The sequence below is a fragment of the Athene cunicularia genome (genome assembly GCF_003259725.1).
Source record: "Athene cunicularia isolate RWA chromosome 2 unlocalized genomic scaffold, athCun1 chr2_part1, whole genome shotgun sequence".
Classification (NCBI taxonomy): Eukaryota; Metazoa; Chordata; class Aves; order Strigiformes; family Strigidae; genus Athene; species Athene cunicularia.
In genome coordinates, this window is record NW_020799095.1 from 5,541,253 (window position 1) to 5,563,994 (window position 22,742).

General features: G+C 38.2%; 1 protein-coding gene across 2 annotated transcripts in view; it reads left to right on the forward strand.

The window, feature by feature from the left end:
• Positions 1-22,742, forward strand: part of LARS2 (leucyl-tRNA synthetase 2, mitochondrial) — an 88,289-nt gene that overhangs the window by 56,598 nt on the left and 8,949 nt on the right. For both annotated transcript variants that reach the window (XM_026842964.1, XM_026842965.1), the window contains 5 exons: positions 6,508-6,611; positions 7,806-7,988; positions 12,709-12,878; positions 13,903-13,980; positions 16,080-16,191. In XM_026842964.1, the coding sequence (XP_026698765.1) occupies positions 6,508-6,611; positions 7,806-7,988; positions 12,709-12,878; positions 13,903-13,980; positions 16,080-16,191 (647 nt within the window). The remainder of the gene's footprint in view (positions 1-6,507; positions 6,612-7,805; positions 7,989-12,708; positions 12,879-13,902; positions 13,981-16,079; positions 16,192-22,742) is intronic.

The following is a 22,742-nucleotide window of genomic DNA, read 5'->3' on the forward strand; positions in this document are numbered from 1 at the left end:
GAAATTATGCCCAACTTAATCTTCTTTCCTTCTGTGGTGAAGTGATTCTATTTGTGGATGAGGAGAGAGCTGTGCATATCTTTTGCCATGACTTTAGCAAGGCTCTGAAGTTCTTCCATGCCATCCTTTTAGTCTGACTGGGGAAATACAGGCTGAATGGGTGGACTACAGCATGGGTGGAAAAACTGTCTGGACCACCAGGCTCCAAGGGTTAGTGCTTTAAGTCTGACTGACAGCTGTTTGCAAGTGTTATTCCTCAGGAGTTGCTGCTGAGACCAACTGTATTTAACATCTTCATCAACAGCCTGGGCAGTGCAACAAAGTGCTTCCCCTCAGCAGGTTCACTGATGACTGCGCACTGAGAAGCCATTGATACTCTGCATGACAGAGCTGCTATGCAGAGGACTTTGATGAGTTGGAGAAGCAAGTCTGAAGTGCTGACAGGAATCTGAAGTACATGGAGCAGATTACCCACAGAAATGGCTGGGGCTGTGCCGACTGTGCAGGGGGGATTACAGCCAAGAAGGGCTTTAGGGGTCCTGATGAATGGCAAGTTAGGTGTGAGTTCAGCAGTTGCCATGAGAGTATTCTGTGCTGCATTAGCAAAACCATGTCCAGCTTTGATTACCTCTGTTCATCACTCAGGAAGGTACATCTGGAATATTGTGTCTGGTTTTGAGCCCTACCCCCCCAGTGTGAGGGACAGTGTCAAACTGAAGAGGATCTAATGGAGGAGCACTGAGATAGTCAGAGGCTGGAGCATATGGCATACCAGGAGAGGCTAAGGGAGTTGGGCATGTTCACCATGGAGAAGACTAAGGAGGGAATGTAATTGCTGTCTACTGCTACCTAAAGGATGTTTGTAGAAGAGACAGAATCAGACTCTTCTCAAAGATGTACAGAGAAAGGAAAAGTGTAACAGTCACAGATTGCTGCAAGGTCCAGCTGGTCAGAAGGAAAATAGTTCTGACAGTGAAGGTGATCAGACTGGAGTAGTTTGACCAGAGAGGTGGTAGGATCTCCATCACTGGATGTTTTCAAAACACAGTTGGATGGGGCCCTGAGCAACCTGAAGTTAGGTCTGCTGTGAGAAAGGAGTTGGGCCAAATGACTTCCAAAGGTCCCTTCCAACCTACATTATTTTAAGACAGTGATTCTGCAGTTGTATTAATTTGGAATGTGTCTTGTTTACATTCCACTGTGACAGAGCAGTAGTACCAAAGCTGTGTAGTGTAGGCTGGTCTAAATATGCTAAATTGCAGAAGAAAACTCTAACTTCAATTAAAAAAAAATGCTTCAGCACTATGTCTAATGACAATAGCAGAGAAAATAAAAATTTCTTTTTGTAGAAGTAGTTTGCGAGACTGTGGAGAATTCCTTTGACACCATATACAATCTCAAGAACTGTTGCACATGTGAAGATACGTTACATCATTGCCCCTAGGATCTGTTGTTTGTACTGCTTCTCTGTGTGCTCAGACTGCAAGATGACTGTAACAAATTCATCATCATGCACAAAATTGTTTGCTTGCTTTAGCTCTATGCAAGTTAAAGCATTAGGTGCTCTTAAGCCATGAAGTCAAATCAGGATTTTGTTTTGATGTGGAAATTGAAACCCCTTTATAAATATTACCATGCATTTTAAATGTTTTAGCATTGTTAGAAGCCACTTTTGCTCAGCTTTCTGTTAGACCAGCCTTTGAGCAGTCCTAAGATACGAAAAGGGTAGTTAGAAACAGCAAGTTTATTGTTAGGAAGCTTAAAGTCATGGTGTTGAAGTCCACAGCTCCGAGGGAAAACATTAAAATCTTAAAAAACACTGCCCCCTTGTGCATTTTTCAATCTTTCCCAAGTAACTCAGGTCTTGTTCACTGATTAAATTAGTAAAATTGTGTTATATCTCAGTTAATGAGAGCTGCCACCATTTAAATTGCTATCTAGTGTCCTGACAAATTTTTATGATTCCTCTATTAATCTATAGTAATTTTTCATTTTTATAGGTTTTCTTCATGGAAATTTTCATTGTTTGGCTCCTATCCTCTGACTTCCAAATCCACCGAAATATTTCCTGATAGTCTTTAATTCTATATTAATGGCTATTAATATAATAATGAAATTGAAAACAAAAGTTTAAAATTGTGTAGTTTAGATTTTCAGAACATTGTCTTCAAATATGATGTACATTATAGGCATCATATATAAAATAGGCATTTAAAGATATCACACGTGCTTCCGTAGAAAATGCAATGTTTGTAGGCATCTAAAATTGTAAAGGTAGCAATACAATTTAAATATCTCCTGAAGATGGGCATTGTTTTTTTGATGCATTGAACTGGAGATGGCAGGAAATGTTACTCATTTCCTCAGTAATGACAACACACAATAAATGGCACCCTCTGGGTATTGATACATGTGATAACAGATTTAGCTCAAATTGATGTAATTTTGTGTTAGCAATCTGGTCTATAAAGTGCATCAGTTCTAGAATTAATTAACAAGCCAGTCAGCCCTCCCAGCTGTGACCACTGCTGGGAGAGGAGCCAGGTAGGCAGCTGGGACCAGCAACCTCCTCATCTGGTTCAGCTTAATCCACCATGGCAAGGGTGTGCTGACACACTCAGTTACACCTGCTCAACTGTATTACTGCAAGTACAAGTTACACAGAATTCAGCTCTTCCCTATATTTAGTAAACAGTTCTTTCTGATGCATAATTGGAAATGGGATCTTGCACATTGTCCCTGAAGGGTTATAAAGCAATAAAGAAGTTTATTGTTGCCATTAAATCAGCAGATTTGACCTGATAGAGAGCAACTCTGTTGAGTAAGAAGGCACTATTTTCACATAGCTGCAGTACAGAATAAAAAAAGATATGTGTGTGACAGGAATAGCTTATTCTGTGAAGAAAGGATGTTAGAGCTTCTCTGCATTCATTAGGAACTTTATCACTAGTGTTGATTTTAAGTAAAGGCACTCAGCTATTGACTGTGTAAAATCTCAAACATTCAATATTGTTTGATAGTTTCTGCCTGAAATGATCAGCTCCCACATCCTCCAGTCACTCCTGTTTTGGCCTTCCACAGGATTGCCAGATTGTTGCAGCTAGATCTAACAGCAGGTTTCACAAGCACCTGAACTCAGCTGACAGTGACTGACCAAGGTCTTGTCTTCACTCTAGGGCACATCATTGGGCTCCCTCAGCCTTTCTAAAGGTGCAGAATGCAAACACGTGCAGTGAGCTCCCTTGCTAGGGCCATCCCTTCTTCGAGTCTGCTATTTGTCACTGTTGCAGGCTCCACACAGTCCTTCCAGCCAGGTCATTTGTAACAGGATTGAAAGTCCTGCTGTTCACCTTGCATGGAGCAGAGTGAGGAGCATTAGGACATGGCACTGAGCAGGAGTTTCTGATCTGTCATTAACACTTGCCCATCCATCCATTGTGTGCTCCTATACAGCGAGATTGGTCTGTCATAGAGATGAACCTGTATGTGAACGTTACTGAAGGAAAAAAAATTGATTACACACTTCATGGCACAGCTCATCCTTTTCAGAGGTGTCAGGCAGACTTCCCAGGTGGGATCCCATGTGACCTACAACATGACTGAAAACTTCACACAACTAAGGCCCTAGTGCCCATACTCCATCCAACATGAGCACAGACTTACTTCATGGACTGGTGAGAGCATATCCTGTTCCAGCATCCTTACAGTCCAAAATGCAATTGAGCGCCTCTTCTTTTACCGTGCTGGAAATGTCCATCTGTCTGCACATAGCTTAATTTCAGTTGTTGACAGTGGTATGGCTCAGGAGGTATTTATGACACCAGGCCATGCCTGGGTGCTCTAGTATTTAGGTCGGAATTGCGTCACACCTGATGTGCTGTGGCGTCTTGTCAGTTCCCTTCTGCAGCCAGGAAACACATTGCTTTCTCTGAGGAGGAAGGTTTTAGGTGTGTGATTTTATTACTGTAAATTAAAGTGTAACTCTGCATGTGACCGTGAGATGGAGCCACCACAGCACTGGCAAAATTACTGTGCACTTCAGGAGAAATTCAGTACAGGGCTCCATTTGTTTCTGAGCCCTGTGTTTATTAGATGGGCTCTGGCTTTCTCATTTTGGGCATGTCTCCATTCTCTTGCGGTCTCCCACTAGAAACACATGGGAGTTTTTTTCCCCATACTTGGTAATGTATTTTGTATTGCATTTTTGTAGCCTCTGTCAGCATAAACAAAAATAGGAAATGCTTATTCCTTCACTGAGCTTTAATAACTTCACATATGATCTGAACTCACTCTGTCATTAAAAATATGTGTTCCTTGAAAAATCATTTCCAGTGGAGAGCCCTATCTAATTTGGATGTTCTGGCTACCTCGTTAGCTTAATTTTAGATAGCAGCAAGTGTAGCTATTTTAATACCTGTTTGAGATCTTAGACTGAAGTACTGAATGATAGGGAGAAAAATTATTTTTATTTTTCCTTACTGTGATATCTTTAGTTCGTAAAAGAAACTTAACCTGAACAGTTATCTCCTGAAGCATTTTCCCACCATTTGTTGATGATAGGATTACAAGGATTTTGTTCCTGATTTTCATCTTGTAATTCACTTGGATAATTTGAGATAATTATTTGAGATTTTAGATTGCTTCCTATTTTTAAAATACTTGTTTGTACTGTCTAAATTTGACTTCACTTCTCATCTTAAGTTGCTTTATTTCTAAACAACAGGATTTTCGAGGCAGCTTGTGAAATAGTCTAGAAAATATTTAGAGATGCTTGAATTACTACTCTTACTTAACATTGTTGATAAAACCAGGTGGCATGGCAGAGACTTGTACTGATTGGTGACTGAGCAATACACCTCTATGTGCCAGTACTTGCACAATATTTACAAGTATACAAAATATGCAAGGAAGGAAACTCATGTTCAAACATGAATATGTTGAAGATAAAGTATGAAGCCTGTCACTTTCTCTCTCCTAGTTTAAGGCTTTTCTTTCAAATATCTCATTAATTCAAAGTCATCAAAAGGGTTTAGAGACTAGTACTTGGAAGATATCTGCTTTAATACAGTTAAAACATGCATAACTGTTATATAATTTAATAATACTGTATTATTAAATAAATTACTGTGGTTTAAATCATATATAAAATGTCATATAATTTATATTTCCTAATAATGTAAAATACTAAATTAATTCCTTAAAAGTGAGTAGAGTTTTGGATTATGTTTTTTTTGTGCATGTGAAGTAAAATATGGAAGTCTGCTTTTACTATGTCTTCTTTAGATGGATTTATTCTAGCTTTTAAAAAATATGTAAATAGGAGTAATGCATCCTTTTTACATTAAGTTGTATTGGTAGCTATGTGGGGCTTTTTTAGGTGAAAGTGTGAAGGATTCAGATTGTTTAACGATGAGCACAGGTGAGCATTAGGATGTGGTAACCGGCGGATTAGCACATCCTCGAAAATGATGGTCACCAATGTCTTTGTGTTGGAGGATTCAAGGAGAAGGCCGCCCAGACTGTGTATGCTTTCTGGGTCTCACTCCCTATCTCCTCCTTGGCCCACTGGAGCTGCTGTTAGAACTGCCTTACTTTCCAGGCCTATTGAGTGGGCACCAAAACCTCTAGAGATTAATTTTGTTGTCTTTTTTTCAGTGGAAACAGTGGTAGACATCTGACTCAATAAATTAGAAATGCAAGATCATTAAAGGAGGTGACTGCAATAATGTATCTGTCAACTAGAGCAGTACTTAGAGTTTAGTTCTTGCTGAGTGCACTACTGCCTTTAGCTTTGATGCTTTTAAGACTCTTTTTAGCTTTATCATGCACACATTTGATGAGAGTTTACTCTTCCTGATGTAAATTTTGCTAGAAGAGTAAAGTTTTAATGTTCAAAATGCTAAAAAAAATGATCCACTTGATATATGAACTTTCTAGTATTGCTACTTTACTAGTGTAGTGTACTTTTTTCTTACAGCTAGGTCTTCATGGCTACTTCTACAAAGGGACAAGGCATATAGGTGCTTATGTTAGAGAAACTATCTTCTTTGTTTATAGAAGGAAATGTGCAGCAAGATTTTGATTTGTTCAAAATACTGTGCTCCTCTGAGAGAAGCTAGAACTAAATATTCGTAAGATATTGAGGCCAGGTGCTTGAGCACTTTTATACATGGGGATTTACCTTGAAGTTAGTGAAATTGTGCTGTTGGCCAAGAAACTTGTGTTCATTATCCATATGCTAATTTGGAAAGTGATAGTAGAATAACTTAGTACTAAATTGGGATGCAGAATGTGTGCAGAATACAAATAAATACTTGCCAGCTAGCCACCATGAATAAATGCACAAAGTACTCTTTCTAAGGTGACAACCATTTATGTATAGTCAACTTGAAATTCTTGTTTCATTAAATAATTGTGCCTGATTGGCTCAACACCTGAGGCTTATCATTAAGTATGCTTTTGACAGTTCTTTTCAACAGACAAGTTTCTTTTTCCTTCCATCCTTAGGGAGCCTTTCCATAAGCTCTTGGTTCAAGGTCTTATCAAGAATCAGACATTCAGACTAACAACAACAGGCCAGTGTTTGAAGAGAGAGGAGGTTGATCTCACTGGTAAGAGAGACTGCATGGGAAAATCAGCATAGGTGCATCCAGAAAGTTAGGGACTGCTTCAGTGTACAAGTCTCAGTGCTGGGAAAATTTGGAAGAGAAAATGAATCCTTGTAATATTTGAACTGGAGAGCAACTTCTGTGATTTTTGGATCCATATGCACTGCTGTGTGCATGGAGACCTTACTAATCCAGCAGTTCTTAATTTCATCCAAACACATAAACAGTGCTATAGTATTATTTTAGCTCCAGAATAGTCCAAACGATCAGAAGTCAGTTTTGTTAAGACAGTGCTCAGCAGCTTGCTGAACAGAGCTAGTAGTCCCAGCAAACAGGTGACCTACAAAAACATTGTGGCAAAGCTAACACAGATGTTGATGTATTCAGTAGATATTAGGAAAGTAGAATGGGTGTAGGAAAAAGTGCTTTCACTTTTTCACTGAGTGTTTCTCAAGTCCTTTCCAGTGCTTTCACTGCATAAGCTGGAGCGGCAAGTCCTTGGGGACCTGTAGCAACAAGAGTGGTTTGGTCATATTTGCCTCCCATAATCACTCCTTTCACAGAACCTTGTTTTCACTGTTCTTCTCCTGCATACAACCCCCATAAATCAGATAAAAAACAAACAAACAAAACACGTTTACCACTGTCTGCTATCTTACTTTCTTGCAGAAAAGCTAGCGCTTTTCTGTAGCAGGTGGTTTTGCTTGGTCACACCTTTATTGGTATAAATGCCCCTTTCCATCTCACAGAAGGCATGTTCTTGTCAGGATAACTTACTGCAGTTGAAACCTATTAAATCTGGTGTTTGTAAATCCTAAATGCAGGTCAGAATTGTACCAAATCAATACACATATCTAGAAGGTTTTAGATGGCATGGTTATAACAATGCTTAAATCTCAAGGGCTATCAAGGTAGCACATAGGATGAGTGCCAGATACAGCTTCCAGATAGTAGAAGGAGACTTTCTGTAAGGATGTAAAGTGGAAGCATTTGGATTATTAATTGTGTTAAAACATTAGAGTAGGAAAAACCTGGGAGGGAAGCAGGTGTTTACAACGGGTGTTTTTCCTCTTTAAGCTGTTTGGAAACCAAAAACCCCCACTAGAAATAGTTGGGTTTTCTTAGGCTTAGGGAACAACATTAATTGCTGTTACAAATAAGCAAAATTTGATACTTTCCATATGTTTTAATATTTAGGAACCGAACCAGTTCACCTAAACACTGGTGAGAAGCTCCAAGTTACTTGGGAAAAAATGAGCAAATCTAAGCACAATGGAATAGACCCTGAAAAAATAATGAAAGAGTATGGCATTGACACCCTACGTCTTTACATTCTGTTTGCTGCTCCTCCAGAACAAGACATTTTGTGGGATGCTAAAAGTAAGTTGGATTGTTTCTGTTGGTTTGGTTTGGTTTGGTTTTTTTCCAATGTGTTATATTTTAAAGACAAAATTAATACAATTCTTCATGCCCAATTTTTGGGACAACTGAATCAAAAAAGTGTAAAGAGCAGGTTTTACTGTTTGTTTCTTTTAAAAGAGAGAGGGTCACGAGGCTGTCACTGAGAGGCAGGCTTGCAAGATTATTGCAAACAGCTTACCTCTTACAAACTAAAAGGATGTATGAAAAATATTTCTTAAGTGGTATTTTATTCTGCAGTATTTTTTATTAGCTACGATTGACTGAAAATGATTAAGATTTTTTTCTTTGTAATAAGATGCTTTTAAAATCAGATTACAGATAAATTGCAATATTTTTTAATTTCCATTTATTTACACACATATACAATGGCTTTTGTAAGCTGGACTATGAAATATTTCTCAGAAGGATCTCACGAGAAGATAATCAGAGTTCCCAGTAACTAATATTTGTACACATAGGACATTTTTATAAGCTTATTTCTTGAATAAGTTCAGATATTACCCTCCTATGCACTTATTTACTGTCATCATGCAGTTTGTCATACTGACAGATCTTAATTTTTTTTATCTTCTGTGGTTCACACATTTTAAGGTAGTCTTATGCATACAGTTAAGTCTAGCCCTCTTGTGAATAAGGCTTTAATAAAACACTCCATGCCTGGTTTAAAGAGTGTACTCCCTTGTTCTTTCTCATGTTAGCTTCTTACTACTTACTTCAGCCTGCAATAAGCATTATTTCAGTTGGTATTTGTCACCCTTTATATTAATATGTATTCATTTATATATTATTGCACTATTGTATGTACTGGAGGAGTGGGCTTTATGACTTTTCTCAGTTGGCTTTCTGTCACCATCTAATCACAACGGTACAGAGCTAGGCGTATGAAAAGGTCTCTTTAAAAAAACAAGCTAGAATCAAGCTTTAACTCCTGCATCACTAACAGTACACAGGTACATAATTTCCTCTGAAGCAGCTAATTCAGTGACGCACAATCATTTTGCTGTATGTGTCCATCTTGAAAATGGAATAATTAGTGTGAGAACAGTGGGTACAAAATCATAGCTGCAAAGTATACTAGAGCTTAGTGGTTGAACATTTTTTAAGAAAGCTAAGTATGTGCAAGTATAATGCTAGCAAAAAATGCATTAAGTCATTCAAACCAACCTGTTTACCACTTGAGAAATACAAAGAAATATTTTGGAGTCATAGCATGTCAAAAGAGTATTGGAAGATGTGGACAAAAGAAGATGTTAGCAGCCTAAAGATACTTCCAGGGGAGAAAAATGGAAAGTAGGTGAAAAGCATCTCTTAAATTTTTAAGCTTGTTCTGAATTTCTTAATGATAACAAAATAACAAATGTTTAAATTGAAGAAATTAAGCAAGTTCTGGTGCGTTTGACCTTGGCTGCATGCCTGGTGCCCACAAAGCTGCTCTATCACTCCTCCCTCAGGTGGGCAGGGGGAGGAAAATATGATGAAAGGCTTATGGATTGAGATAAGGAAAGGGAGATCACTCACCAGTTACCATCATAGGCAAAACAGACACAACTCAGGAAAATGAATTTAATTTATTACCAATCAAATCAGAGTAGGGTAATGAGAAATTCAAACCTTAAAACACCTTCCCCCTACCTGTCCCTTCTTTCTGGGTTCAGCATCACTCCTGATTTCTCTACCTCCTCCCCCTGGGTGGCACAGGGGAACAGGGAATTGAGGTTGTGGTCAGTTCATCACACATTGTCTCTGCCGCTCCTTCCTCCTCACACTCTTCCCCTGCTCCAGCGTGGGGTCCCTCCCACAGGAGACACTCCTCCCTGAACTTCCCCTACGTGAGTCCTTCCCACGGGCTGCAGTTCTTCACCAGCTGCTCCATCTTTGTTCCCTCCCACGGGGTGCAGTCCTTCAGGAGCAGACTGCTCCAGCGTGGGTCCCCCACAGGGTCACAAGTCCTGCCAGCAAACCTGACCCAGTGTGGGCTCCTTTCTCCACGGGGCCACAGGTCCTGCCAGGAGCCTGCTCCAGCGCGGGCTCTCCACGGGGTCACAGCCTCCTTCGGGTGCATCCCCCTGCTCCGGCGTGGGATCCTCCACAGGCTGCAGGTGGAGATCTGCTCCCACGTTAACCTCCATGGGCTGCAGGGGAATCTCTGCTCCAGCAGAGATGGAGCACTTCATCCATATTCTTCACTGACCTTGGTGTCTGCAGAGCTGGTTTTCTCACATATTCTCATTCATCTCTCCAGCTGCAGGTTCCTGCAGAGTTTTTTTCCCTCTTCATAAGTATCATGGAGGTGCTACCACCATCACTGGTGGGTTCAGCCTTGGACAACAGTGGGTCCATCTTGGAGTCGGCTGACATTGGCTCTGTTGGACACAGGGGAAGCTTCTAGCACCTTCTCACAGAAGCCACCCCTGTGCCTCCCCACTACCAAAACCTTGCCATACAAACCCAATATAGAAAACTGTCTTATTCAGAGATGTGAGAGACAACTTGTAAAAACAGGCCTGCGAGAAACATGGACTGAGAAAAACATCCTGAGAAAGACATAAAAATTAGCAGGGGGAGTGGAGATCTTCCGAGCTAAGGAATGCCTCAAACGCTTGCAAGATGAAACTACAGTCACGGAGTGGATAGTGTGGAGGTCAAAGCTGATGAGGCTGCCCAAATAACACAGGATGCAGCTGGACAGGGAAGCCCTGTGGAGACAGGACGGCTCTGCTGTGGTGCACCTGGCCAGATTTCAAGGGCCATCTGTCCAGTGAGTGACCTTTGTTTCATTATCCACAAAATGCATATTAAAGTTAATAAATGCCATTCCTGAATATGCTAACGAAGACTAACAAGATCATGCTAATTACATCATCCCATGAAATACCTTACCCCTCCCCATACATGGGATACATATGTATGTAGGTCAGCCTAGGGGATGGACCCAAGGAGTGTGTGCATAAATCAAAGGGTAGGAAAGAGGAGAGGGTGACCCAGAGAGTGGAGTGAAGAAGACGGATGCCTCCTGGAACACTCACTGGTGGGATTGATGCAGGAACCCAGACCAGTGATCTCTATTCCTCTATTTCTTCCGTCTCCCTCCTTTCCTTTTTCCCCTTTTCCTTCACTACCTTTAAGAAATGCAAGGCATACTGTATTGCTTGCCACAACTCATTATATACTTAGCCAATTATCGTGTGTCCAGTTAGTACATTGTGGGAAGTCAATAAATGTTTGGACTTTGATACTTGTCTCACCGTTGTCTGCTCCGTTGGGGATTTATGAATCTGAGTCACTTGCCTCCCTCATCTGAGCAGGATGTGACAAGATACTATTAAATACAGATTTTCAGTTGCCATTATCCTTCTCTTCACTGTGTTTTGATAGCCTTTTGAGGATTGCCCTGCAGACTCGATTCCTTGTCTTTTCAGTGGTGGGCATGAAGGCAGGGCCTCATGTCATTCTCTCCCCCTCCCCCCTGGTGTGGACAAGCAGTCTTCCAGACTTTGTGGGATCAGATGTGGTCAAACATCCCAGCAGGTTATTACACCATTATTACAGGTCAGATAAAGACAAGCCTACCATTTCTAGATGATCTACATGCTTCTGGAATGAACAGGAGATAGAAGGTTTGGAGAGAGCATCGTATTCCCAGTACCACCAATGAGAGTTCATGAGAATCGTGCAGATATAGTCAATCAGGTTCTATTTTACTGTTCCCAGATGTGCAGGAAGTCTTTCATCTAGCATAATCAGACAGATAATCCACCTGTATTACAGTCACTCACATGTCTTGTAATTCTCCCAGTTTAGCAGTGGCCCTGGCAGTCTTTTCAAGTGCAGTTGCCAGAGCAGAGTTGGAAGCTCTTGCCAGCTGGGATGTCTTAGGATGTGTTGATACTGTGCAGTGCAATGGGATGTAGTGCTGTGCAGTCTAGTAGAAACATGACACATCTGGAAGAGAAAGCTAAAGCCTTATCAGTGCCACACCTCAGTAGTGGCCCTGCACCATACCACATGGAGGACCTGGCTGTGAGCAACAGTAGCTTGGGGCCTCTCTGTAGCACAGTCCCTAGGTCACAGAAACGCATTCTTAGAGCCGCCATGGAGGGGGACTGATGCCTGCAGGGTCAGTGTGAGCAACTTTATAATCTCCCCATCCCAAACTAAGATGTGTCAAAAGATGATACCAAAGATCAGAGGCTATAGTCATTAGCACAGTAGCATTTCTGTAGCACAAAAGTATATATAATTTCTAAAATCAAATTTTAGAAGAAACCTCTCAATTTAAAAAATGTGTGTGCATGCGTGTGTGTATATATATATGTGTGTTTGTATTCTTCCATGAGTTTGAAAAATGAGAGCATGTTTTGTTGTCATTAAAACACGAGGTGAGCATTCTAACATTGACATGGGTTATTTTACAGATGTAGCAAATATTCTTGCTGCATATATTTATTTTAAACTCATTGCAGAAAGATACTTTTGTTTTATCTTATTGATTTATTTCCGTGAAGGCAACCCAGAATTATTTGTAAAGATCTTTTTAATTGCATTGACACTTTCAATTTAAAATACAGGGGGGTTGTAAAAAATGTTTAGCATTCAGTTTCCTTTCTGCTTTTCTTCAAAGTTTTGGATTCATTCATTGTAACTGAAATTTGTTTCTACGATCTTTTGTTAATCTCAGGTGATGCTATACCAGGTGTTCAGAGATGGCAGACACGCCTCTGGATGCTTGTAACCAAACTTATTGAAGCAAGGACTTCAGGAACCATGCCTAATCCTGAACTTCTGAATAAGAAAGAGAAGGCTGAAGCCAGAAAGATCTGGGAGCAGAAGAATCTGGTGATTTCTGAGGTTAAAAGAAACACTTACATAGTTTGTAAATGTCTAAATAAGTTGCTGCTTATGCTGAAAGTGTATGCTTGATTTACAGAGCCAAAAGCTTTTTCTCCAGATGAGAGGTTCATAATTTTAAAGTTAATTATTCTCTATATAAGTAGTTTCATTTACTTACAAATTCTGTGGGATAGAATTTTTTGCAAAATAGTAAGATTTTGATTGGCAAAATTTCTCTCCTCTGTGTGCCTCCTTGAAAGGATGAAATGTTATGGCATTAAAAAGTTATCAATCTGGGTTTCAAGTAACTCCATTTCCAGTAGCAAAGCTATAGGTGACTTATGCAGGTTATCCCTACAGAACTTTTTGACCCGTTTGCTTCACGTCTCATTATCATGCCTGATGTTTCATATCGAATGAAAAAAACTTGTTGGTGAAAATATATTGGTGTATCCTAAAGTGATTGTTCATCTCTTCTTATGTGCTGTCCACGCTGGGATTAGTGTCAATTCAATTATCCAGGACTCAGAAGGAGACATAAATAACTCCAAAATTAACTTAAAATACTTTTCTACAGATAAAAACTTTTCCTGATTGAAAGTCTGTGCTGAGAGACCTTTCAGGTCTTTTAACAGACTTTAGAATTATAATCTTGCAATCTATGGACAAGCTTTCACCAATATAATAGGATTTACAAATATGAAGGCTTCTTGTAGGGGCATAGCGAATAAATTTTATTAAAGGAAATAGAGAGTGATTACTAATACACAGTTGTCATTGGCATTGCTTGAAGCTTTTAAAATCCTGAAACAGAGGGGAAGCTATTCAACTGAATTTTTATATGATTATTATTTTCCCATACACACATGTGATTGCATATATGATGTATTTGCATGCCTGAGTGATTTTCATGTAAGAGGTAAGATGGGCATATTTCACAAATTGAAATTGATAATCAATAATTCTTTTTCATTTAAAACCCTAGTATTCCATGTTTGAGAATTTTAAGTAATTAGTGATAAACTTTTTCTTCTAATACCAGGTAACAGAGTACTTCACAAAGCATCATTTGTTCAATGCAGCTATTTCCCGATTGATGAGCCTCACTAATATACTCCATGTAAGTACATGATATTAATGAAGGTATTTTTCTCTCAGACCCTGTTCCTGTAAATTTTTATACAAAGCAGGAGCTGCCTGAGCTATAGGTCCAGGCTTCCATAAGTCATTTACTGACATAAACTTTGCCACTAAGTCGAGAACCTCATGGAATTATTCAGTTCAAAAGCAGCACATTGTAGTATCACCGTAACACTGAAACACATACTTTTGCAGGAAGAGCTTGATGGTATTAGAGTCACTAGATCCTGATGTTTACATCTGCATCCTGTAATTTCAAAAGAATACATTTCGTTTAGCTCTGTTCTTTGTTCTCTTTTGTTTTTAACCAAGTTGCATAGATAGCTCGGTATAGTAGTTTATTATAGAATTACCAAACATTCTGATTTAAAGGAAAAGGTTATTCTTTGCAAAGAAAATCACACATAATCTTACATTCCTCAGAGACAGCTTTCACCACTGAATTGTCTGCTAGAGTTTGCAAATTCCCTTTTTTAAAACAAATGTAAACATATCTTAGGTCTTTAGCATTTTTTATTTAGATTATGTTGTTTATCAGCCAGTGGCCGTAGATCAAATATAATAAACTATTATCACTATTTTTGTTGCTACTCTTAGATCTGGTTGAGCAATCCTTCAGGTATAATGGTAACCTGATCTAGACCAGAAATCAAATCAAAATTTGGATTTTGCAACTTCTTTATTGAAATACCACTTATGCCTTATGGATTCCAAGGAGATTATTGACAAATTTAAGGAATTTAACAAAAAGTTAAGTGGGATGTGCACAAGTGCTGCACTGAGATAACAAGTCTGGGATTCTGTGTGGTATTGGGAAGGTGACACACTGATTCTTTATCTCCAGCTCAGTGATTCATATGCATTTTTGGGCTGCTGGATGGTGATGAGTGAATGTCAAAAAAAACATAAATAAAAATTGGTGTCCTACAGACAGATGTTTTGAACACTGACATATTTTTTGACCAAAGAAGTCAGTGCAGTATCTTTCAAGAACAAGTTTCTGTATAGCATGCTGACACTTCCTCTTTTGCTCCCATTTGAAAGGAGGAAGTGGGGAGGTGGGTGAAAGTTAAATATAGAAAGCAAGTAGTAGTTACTGAAATGCAGTCAAATCTAATTTGCACTGAACTATCAGTATCAATGTTAAAAGATACCATCTGACAATATTTGTGGGCTGTGTCAAATCACACGTTTTGGTCATTTTTCTAGTAGATGGGAAGAGGTGTTCACCACACCCACCAGGTAATTCTTGTAAGCTGATTGGCATTGACGTTTTTCTGTGCTGTTTCTTTAGAGGAGTGAATTAAAAAATAAACACAGAATCTGAATTTACCAGGGGGTGTAATCTCTCAAACAGGCAAAGAAAGAAAAAGTTCATCCGGTTACTTTTAGTGCTCTATCTTTTCTACTAAGATACAATAAATAGAGGAATGAAGGTTCCAATTTTGTCAGTCTAGCACCTTTTGCAAGAAATGGAAAATCTTCTGTACTAGATAAGCTGAACACTTTACTAAAGCAATCTGAACATTAAACTGTAAGAGCCTGTGCTGCAGTTTTCATTCCTGAAGTTCCCTTCAGCTCTAAAGCCTTTGTCACTAAACTCAGCTTTACAAAAGCCACTCTAAGATCCTGTACAACTGAACCTTATCTCAACAAAAACCATGCTGCATTCAGCACAGTTTGACTCTCTTATACAAGCACCTCTTCTCAGATAGCTCTAGTTTTACATAAGATTGCACTTCTATAAGTGGCAGCACTCAAAATGTTTTTGAGGACCACTGTTGTCTAGATGGGTCTGTGCTCAGACTCATGTACTAGAGCAGATCCCCAAGGGCTTGCATCAGCCTCTTCAGGATTAGCTTCCAAGTGTTAGAGAAGAGCACTCTGTGACCAAGAGTTGCAATTTTATTTCTCCAGAACTTTTCACAAATTTCCATTTTATTGTGAAATTATGCTGTCCTAAGCATAGACATTGATTTTAGGTTTTATTATTGCATTTTCTTCTTAATTTAAACTACTTACCCCCCTACCTCAGAATTTTAACAATTTCATTTCTTTTCCTTCTGTCTTTTCATTTAGCAAGCTTCTCAGCCTCTTATTCTCCACAGCACAGAATTTGAAGATGCTTTGGCTTCACTCTGCATTATGGTTGCACCTATGGCTCCGCACATTGCATCAGAGATGTGGAAAGGTATTTAGAGAAGTAAACTTTTTATTGATGTTCCATGAAAAAAGGCAAAAGGTTTTCAAAAATGTCTTTAACATAGTACATGTATCACTTATCCCTGAATTCTACATCTGTCTTGTCATCTTCTGTCATAATTCCTAAACAAGCTTGAAACTTGTGGTGGTCCCAGATCTCTTTCTGCTTTGAGCTTCTTTCCCCTTGCATACAAGGGTGGATTTTTTAAGACTAGACAGAGAAAGGGAGAAGGAAAAAATTTCAAGACAGGACTTGCACGAGAAATTCATATGTCAGCTGCTAGCTTCTCCTGCCTATGGGCAAAGTATTAAGAGTTGAACATGAGGATAGAAACAGCCCTTTTCAAACAACTGTTTCAGAGTCTTTGGACTACAGATATTGTCTTTTAGGAATTCAGGCAAAAAGAACCATGTCAGAAGTCTGTATACTAAAAGGACTAAAGGAGTGTTCAATAAAAATCCTATTCTCATAGAATTCTCCAGAGACTGAGGGACCTTATGTTGCAAGTTAACCTTTTGTGGAGAATGGGAATGGTAGACAGGAAATCTTTTTTAAGATCTGTCACAGTTGTAAACCTTGAGGTCTGAATCCCAAGCAGGCCAAGTTGCATGGTGCTGCTATAGTTAAAGCCTGTGAAATAAGGGATGTGCAATGCCAGAGTTCAGCAGTTGCTTTTAAGGTTTATTGGGAGTCCTAAGACATATGTGGGAAGATAGGAATATATTCTGCATTAAGACTGGCCACAAATTGCTGTGTGGTTTTGGACTTAATGTTAGCTTTTGGATGCTGTTTTAACAGTTTTATTTTCAACAGTCATTCTAAAACTTTGTGCATTCAAGTGTTTACAGAGCAGAGCTACAAAATTGCTTCTATTTTAGAGTTGTGCATGGCCCTGTGATAGTGTTAACTGCCAAAAAAAGGCTGTTCTTGTTCAAAGCAGTAACATAGGGGTAGAGACTGCAAAGAGCAAGATATTACGTAGAGTGGGTTTTTTCCTGGCTTTTCATTTCCAGTGTTTATAAGATGTCTTACTACAAGCTGAATTGTTTAGACTAAAGAGTGGCATCAGATATGATCCATCTGGAGAAAGCTACTTCTGGTCATTATTCTCTTACAACATGAAGTACCATCTAATTAAAATTAAATGGAAGTAATTGCCATGACTTTGTTTTCTTCATTGACTGAGTTGGAGGCAAAAAAGGTCCAAGCTAATTACTTAAAAACAGTGCCTTGTGAACTTGAAATTTGAATACATATTAAGGAATACAGAATTATCAAATAAGTGTGATAAAATGAGAAAGAACACTAGGATGCCTTAATTAACATAACTTGTCAAACATAAAGCTTAATCCTGTAACATTTTGAGTGTTAGAGAAGGCCTGTTAAGGTCAGGCTGGATGGGCCTTTGAGCAACCTGATCTAGTGGAAGATGACCCTGCCTATAGCAGGGAGGTTGGAGCTAGATGATCCTTAAGGTCCCTTCCAACCCAAACTGTTCTATGATTCTATATTCTAAGTCTTTTCTTACTACTAAAATCACTGGAGAATGGTAAACATTTCCTAGGTTTCTCTCTGATGTAAGAATGAAAAGGAAACATACAAAAATTGGGAGGGTATTGTCCTCAGCTTGTGTCTGCATTTAAAGATAAAATTTTACTTGTGTGATCCAAAGACTGTTGTAATTCAGTGCAACTAGCATACAAAAACACTGTGTGGTGGTTATTGCCTGAAGAATTTTATGAATAAACAAGAAAATCATAATCTCTTTTAGCGTGGTCATCATTACATTACATCAAAGTTATTAAACAATTTTATTAGGAGAACATATGTATGTTTAACTACCACATTGTGGTAAGAAGACTGTGTTGTTTTGTAATAGTCAAAGTCTAGCAATTTTGTCCTAGGATTGTGATTTCTGGTGAAAAATGTCCAACTGTAGTCTAGAGAAAGATTCCTCAAGGTCATGGTCTGAATTGCACTCTGGTTCCACCAAGTCTTCTTGATCTTCTGATGTAACCAGTGTCTTAACTTTATTATGTATACATGATGATGCTTTCTTATTTTAAACAATTTCAGTATAAAAGTTAAGCTTTCTAAATACTCCATTTAGTTTTATTTATGCTTTAGTTCTCTATACACACTCAGAATAAGTCCCTGTTATTGTACCTTGGCTTTGCATCTGAGTATAGGGATAGTGCTGCTTCCTCTCTTGTAAATTTGTCAGGAAAAGGACTTTGTATATTATTAGCTCTATAAATAGCACCTATAGAGTGGAGCCCCACACTTTGATGAAAGCCTCTGACTGCTATTGCAATGCCAAAAATAAACAACACATAAGCGACATATTTAAAATTAAATACTGACATTTCGTGCTAAAATAACTTGTACACAGCCTTTACATTTTGCGTGGTTTAGTGATTAAAACAAGGAGCATTTTTCTTTCTACAGGGAAAATGAAACTGGGAAATTTGGAAGCTCTGTAGTTAATATCAAACAGAATTTTGCAGTTGAGTAGGAATGTTAGTAGGAATGGTGGCTTGTCTGTACCACATCACACTTCCTTGTGTATTGAAGCTTTTTTTGAAGAAAAGGGATTTTGCTTTCTTATCATTAGAAAGTGTTTACTACATAATGAGATAGGCTTAATATTAATTTTACTGTGGCCTTAAAAGAGAGAGAAGAAAAGAGCATTCTCACTAATTTTGACTGTTGCATTGTGCTTCACAGGATGAATAGTACTTTCACTGTTGCATTATAATCTCTTCTTTTATGCTTTTCTGATCACTGATTATGGTCAGGAAACATTTAAGAAGAAATTACAGTAGAATTTAAAACTAAATGTGAAATAATGACAACCAACAATAAGACCCTGACTTAATGTATTACTGCCAAAGATTTGAAGAAAATTAAATCACAGAACTATAGAACTTTCTTGCTAAGCACCTGGAATGAGACTTTGTGGGGGTAATAAAATAACTTTCGACAACTGGAAGCTTTTCTGCAGGTGCAAATAGTATTTTTTCATTTTAAATGACAGGTGTTCTGGAAACTGAAAAAAAATCAGGCAACTTTTTTTCCTTTTATACTTTTGGAATAAAAAGCTAGGCAGTAGAGGCTATAAATATTAGAATCTTGAAGGCTCTGATGTCCAAAAATAACTGATACTGTTAATTTTATTCAGTAATTACATAAAATATTCTCCTTTACTTGAAAAAATAACATTAACTGCAAAACATGATAAATTTTAAGTATGTAACAGATTTTCTTAAATACTTGCATTCTGAATGCGTTTGTTTAAAAGCAAAAAATGCTTTTTTTGCATTTTAATTTCCATTTCAATCTAAAAGCTATTTGACACAGATTGCAACGAAATGTAAGAAAAATAGAATTGCAAATCAGTGCGTTCTAATACAATAGCTTGTAAAAATTAAAATTTGGCTAAATGTATAAATACATATGTAGGTTTCCTCCTGGTTAGCAAAGAAGTTCTTTGCAGCTGGATTTAACTGCAGATCAGTCCATCTTAATCGTTACCAACTAATGAAAATATTAGGAAAATTCCAAAGATTATTTTAGCATGTTAATTAAAGGTGCTTTGCTTGACATTTTAAGTAATGACAAGCACCAGTGATGTAAGTAATTTTGATTGTAATAATGCTATCCTGCTTTTCAGGAGTTGCATCAGAGTTCATTTTTAGCTTTTTAGTCCACTACATTTTCTTTGTTAGTCTGTTGATAATCTTTGCACACTCAGAACTGCAGTTTGATATTCCAAGGATGCTTCTGATGTAATGTGCAACTTTTAGTATAATTAAAGTAAAATTAGATAGATTCAAGGTACAGCAATTTTTGTTCTTCTGCAGCTGAAGAATTATTCTCCCATGGGGTTTAGTTTATATGTGACCATCTTGTTTTCATGCATTAGGTAGAAATGCATTGCACTGCGAGCTGGTTGAAGAGTGCACTTCAGTAGCAGCAGTAAATATTTCCAGTTTGAGTGAAGGAAAAGCTGCTTGAATGCTGCTTGACAAGTGCCTCACCTTTCAGCAGCTGAACAATAGTAACACTGTGCTTTGATATTTTGTGTGTGAAAGAGTTCTTTCTCCTGCTTAGAGGAGAAACAGTTTTCAGTATTTTGGTGACTACACTGGCTTGTCGCTTAATAACACTAAAAAGCAACTGTAGCCCCTCAGTGTGGGAAGAGTTCATCCGGCTGATATCTTGGCAGTTTATGAACACTAACAGGATGAGGAAATCTGTTTCCTTCCTGAAACCTTGTATCTAAGGAATATACAGACACCATTTGAGACATTTGTTAGGGTTTTTTTTAGTTTGTTTGTAGTAGTACAGTATTTTGCTGTCCAGACAAGGATATGACACTGCTTATTGTGAGTTGTTAAATTTTTATTAGAGATGGCACATGAAAGATATATACTGATGATAAACACATCTTAAGATCTATTGAAATGAAAGAGAATTACTGCAATTTGTAAAGGTATAATTGTCTCAGCAACATTTTAACTGTCACTGTAATAGTTCTTTTGCAAGAATTTCTTTGTCTGAATTCAATCCTTGCTCAAGAAGGATTTTGTAAAGAATAGAGCCGAGTAGAAGCTAATTGATGTTGCAGATTTTAATTGAAAATCTGAATGCAGAAAGTCCCCTTCACAAATTCAAGAAAAAAAAACCACAATTTGGAATTAAAAAAAAAAAATAATTATTTCCTCCAAGAGTAATAACCTGAAGGATAGTAAGTCTGTACAAATAGAGGAAGGCAGATCATTTTCTGAAGGTTAAAAGGATTCACGTGGAGTTTGCTGAACTGGAAACACCTTCTAGAGTTAGCTTTTAGTAACCCAGGCTTTTCACAACCCACCTTGGTGCTCCACATCTGTCACTAGGGAACATATACAATTAATCCCCTAGTACAATGAGTAAATGTAAATTTTCTGACTTTACCCAGTTTTTCTCAGAGTTGTCTGGAAACAGCTGTTACTATGTTGCTATCATTTCCTTGAGATTGCAGACTGTTTCACATGTGACTGACAGACACGTTCCTCCCGGACAGCAGAAAGTATTTCAGGTATACAACTTGCCTGAATCTATCGAATAGGAAGATTTATGAAATAGTAAAAAAGCATATCAAGAACAAAGTAACATGGTAACAATCCTGTCCTTGGAAGAGGCTGCATTGTTGTATAAGGTACTGACCCAGAATGCATCTCCACTTACCCTTACACACTCCTGCTCTGAGTTTTTTAGAAACTTTATCTGATTGTCTGCTAGTGTGGTGGATTTTTACTTGACACAGATTTCTGTTGCTCTGATTTTACTAAATCCAGAAATTATCAGCATTTGGATAACACACCCTCATAGTCAGCTTATATTGCCCCCTCTGATCTTCTTGTATCTCCTGTTAGAAAACTGCTAGTCCTAAACTCTCATACTGACGTTTCTTCAGATGCCTTCATTAACTTCCTTTGATCACCCATGAAGACTGCCCTCCTTCTTGCCTTTTCTGCTTTGTTTACCTCTCTGTGCCAGTGCTTGTCCCATGTCAGCTTTTATTCAGTTTACTCCATAATCATATCTTTTTCTCCTGCCTATATAATTTTGTGTCCAACTGGCTGGATTTTTACAAATAAGTTTTTCTAGTGGTTTTTCTTTTCTGTAAGAACTAGAATTACCTTGCTGTCCTAACTTACCTTGCTGATACACAACTAATTCTACATTTTTCTTCTTAAATAGGTTTAAAATGAGAACCTGTTCTTCCCTGCCAGATAGCACCTTAGGAGAAGTGTTATGCTTAGGTAATACTCATGTAATGCTAATAAAACATTGCCATGAGCTGAGATGTTGTTAGACTTGTCCAGTGCCCTCCTCTCAACTCACTCATTTACAGTAACACATGTTTAACTTGGTGCATTAACTTGGGCTCCAATGCTTTGAGTTACTGGGTAAGGAAACTTTGTTCTAGTATTAGCTTGCTAGTCAGTAAAAGTCCACTGAAGCAGATCCGATAGCAGGATCAGGGCTTCAGATTGAGCACAAGTATTGTCTTTGATCTGTCCTGTATAGCTGTACAGTTGCGTACATATAAGTAAATAGCTTATAGTAAGTACCAGTGTACTCAGCTGGTTTTCTGTCCTACATCTGCAAGAGAATCTGTAGCCATAAAAGCAGAATACATAAAAAAATTTAAAGCAAAATAGACACTGCTTCATAAAGTGCACTTCACTAGGAACTTTCCCATACCATAAGATGGTAAAATGGGTTTTTAATGTTCTCACAATAAAAGTCTGTAAAACAGTTTTTACCTTCTCAGACAGTGCTTTTGTGTTGTGTCTCAGAATCCAATGGGAAGGCTGGAGGAGGGTTCTCTCTTGGTCCTGACAAGTGGACCATCACCATTCGGGATCATGGCAGTTAAGTTTCTGGTCTTGTGTGTGTTGCATTTTGAAAATACAAACCGAATCATTGCATTTTCTGTGTTCTGCAGCTCACAAAACATGAATTAAGGCAGGAAGTCAAACAGGCAA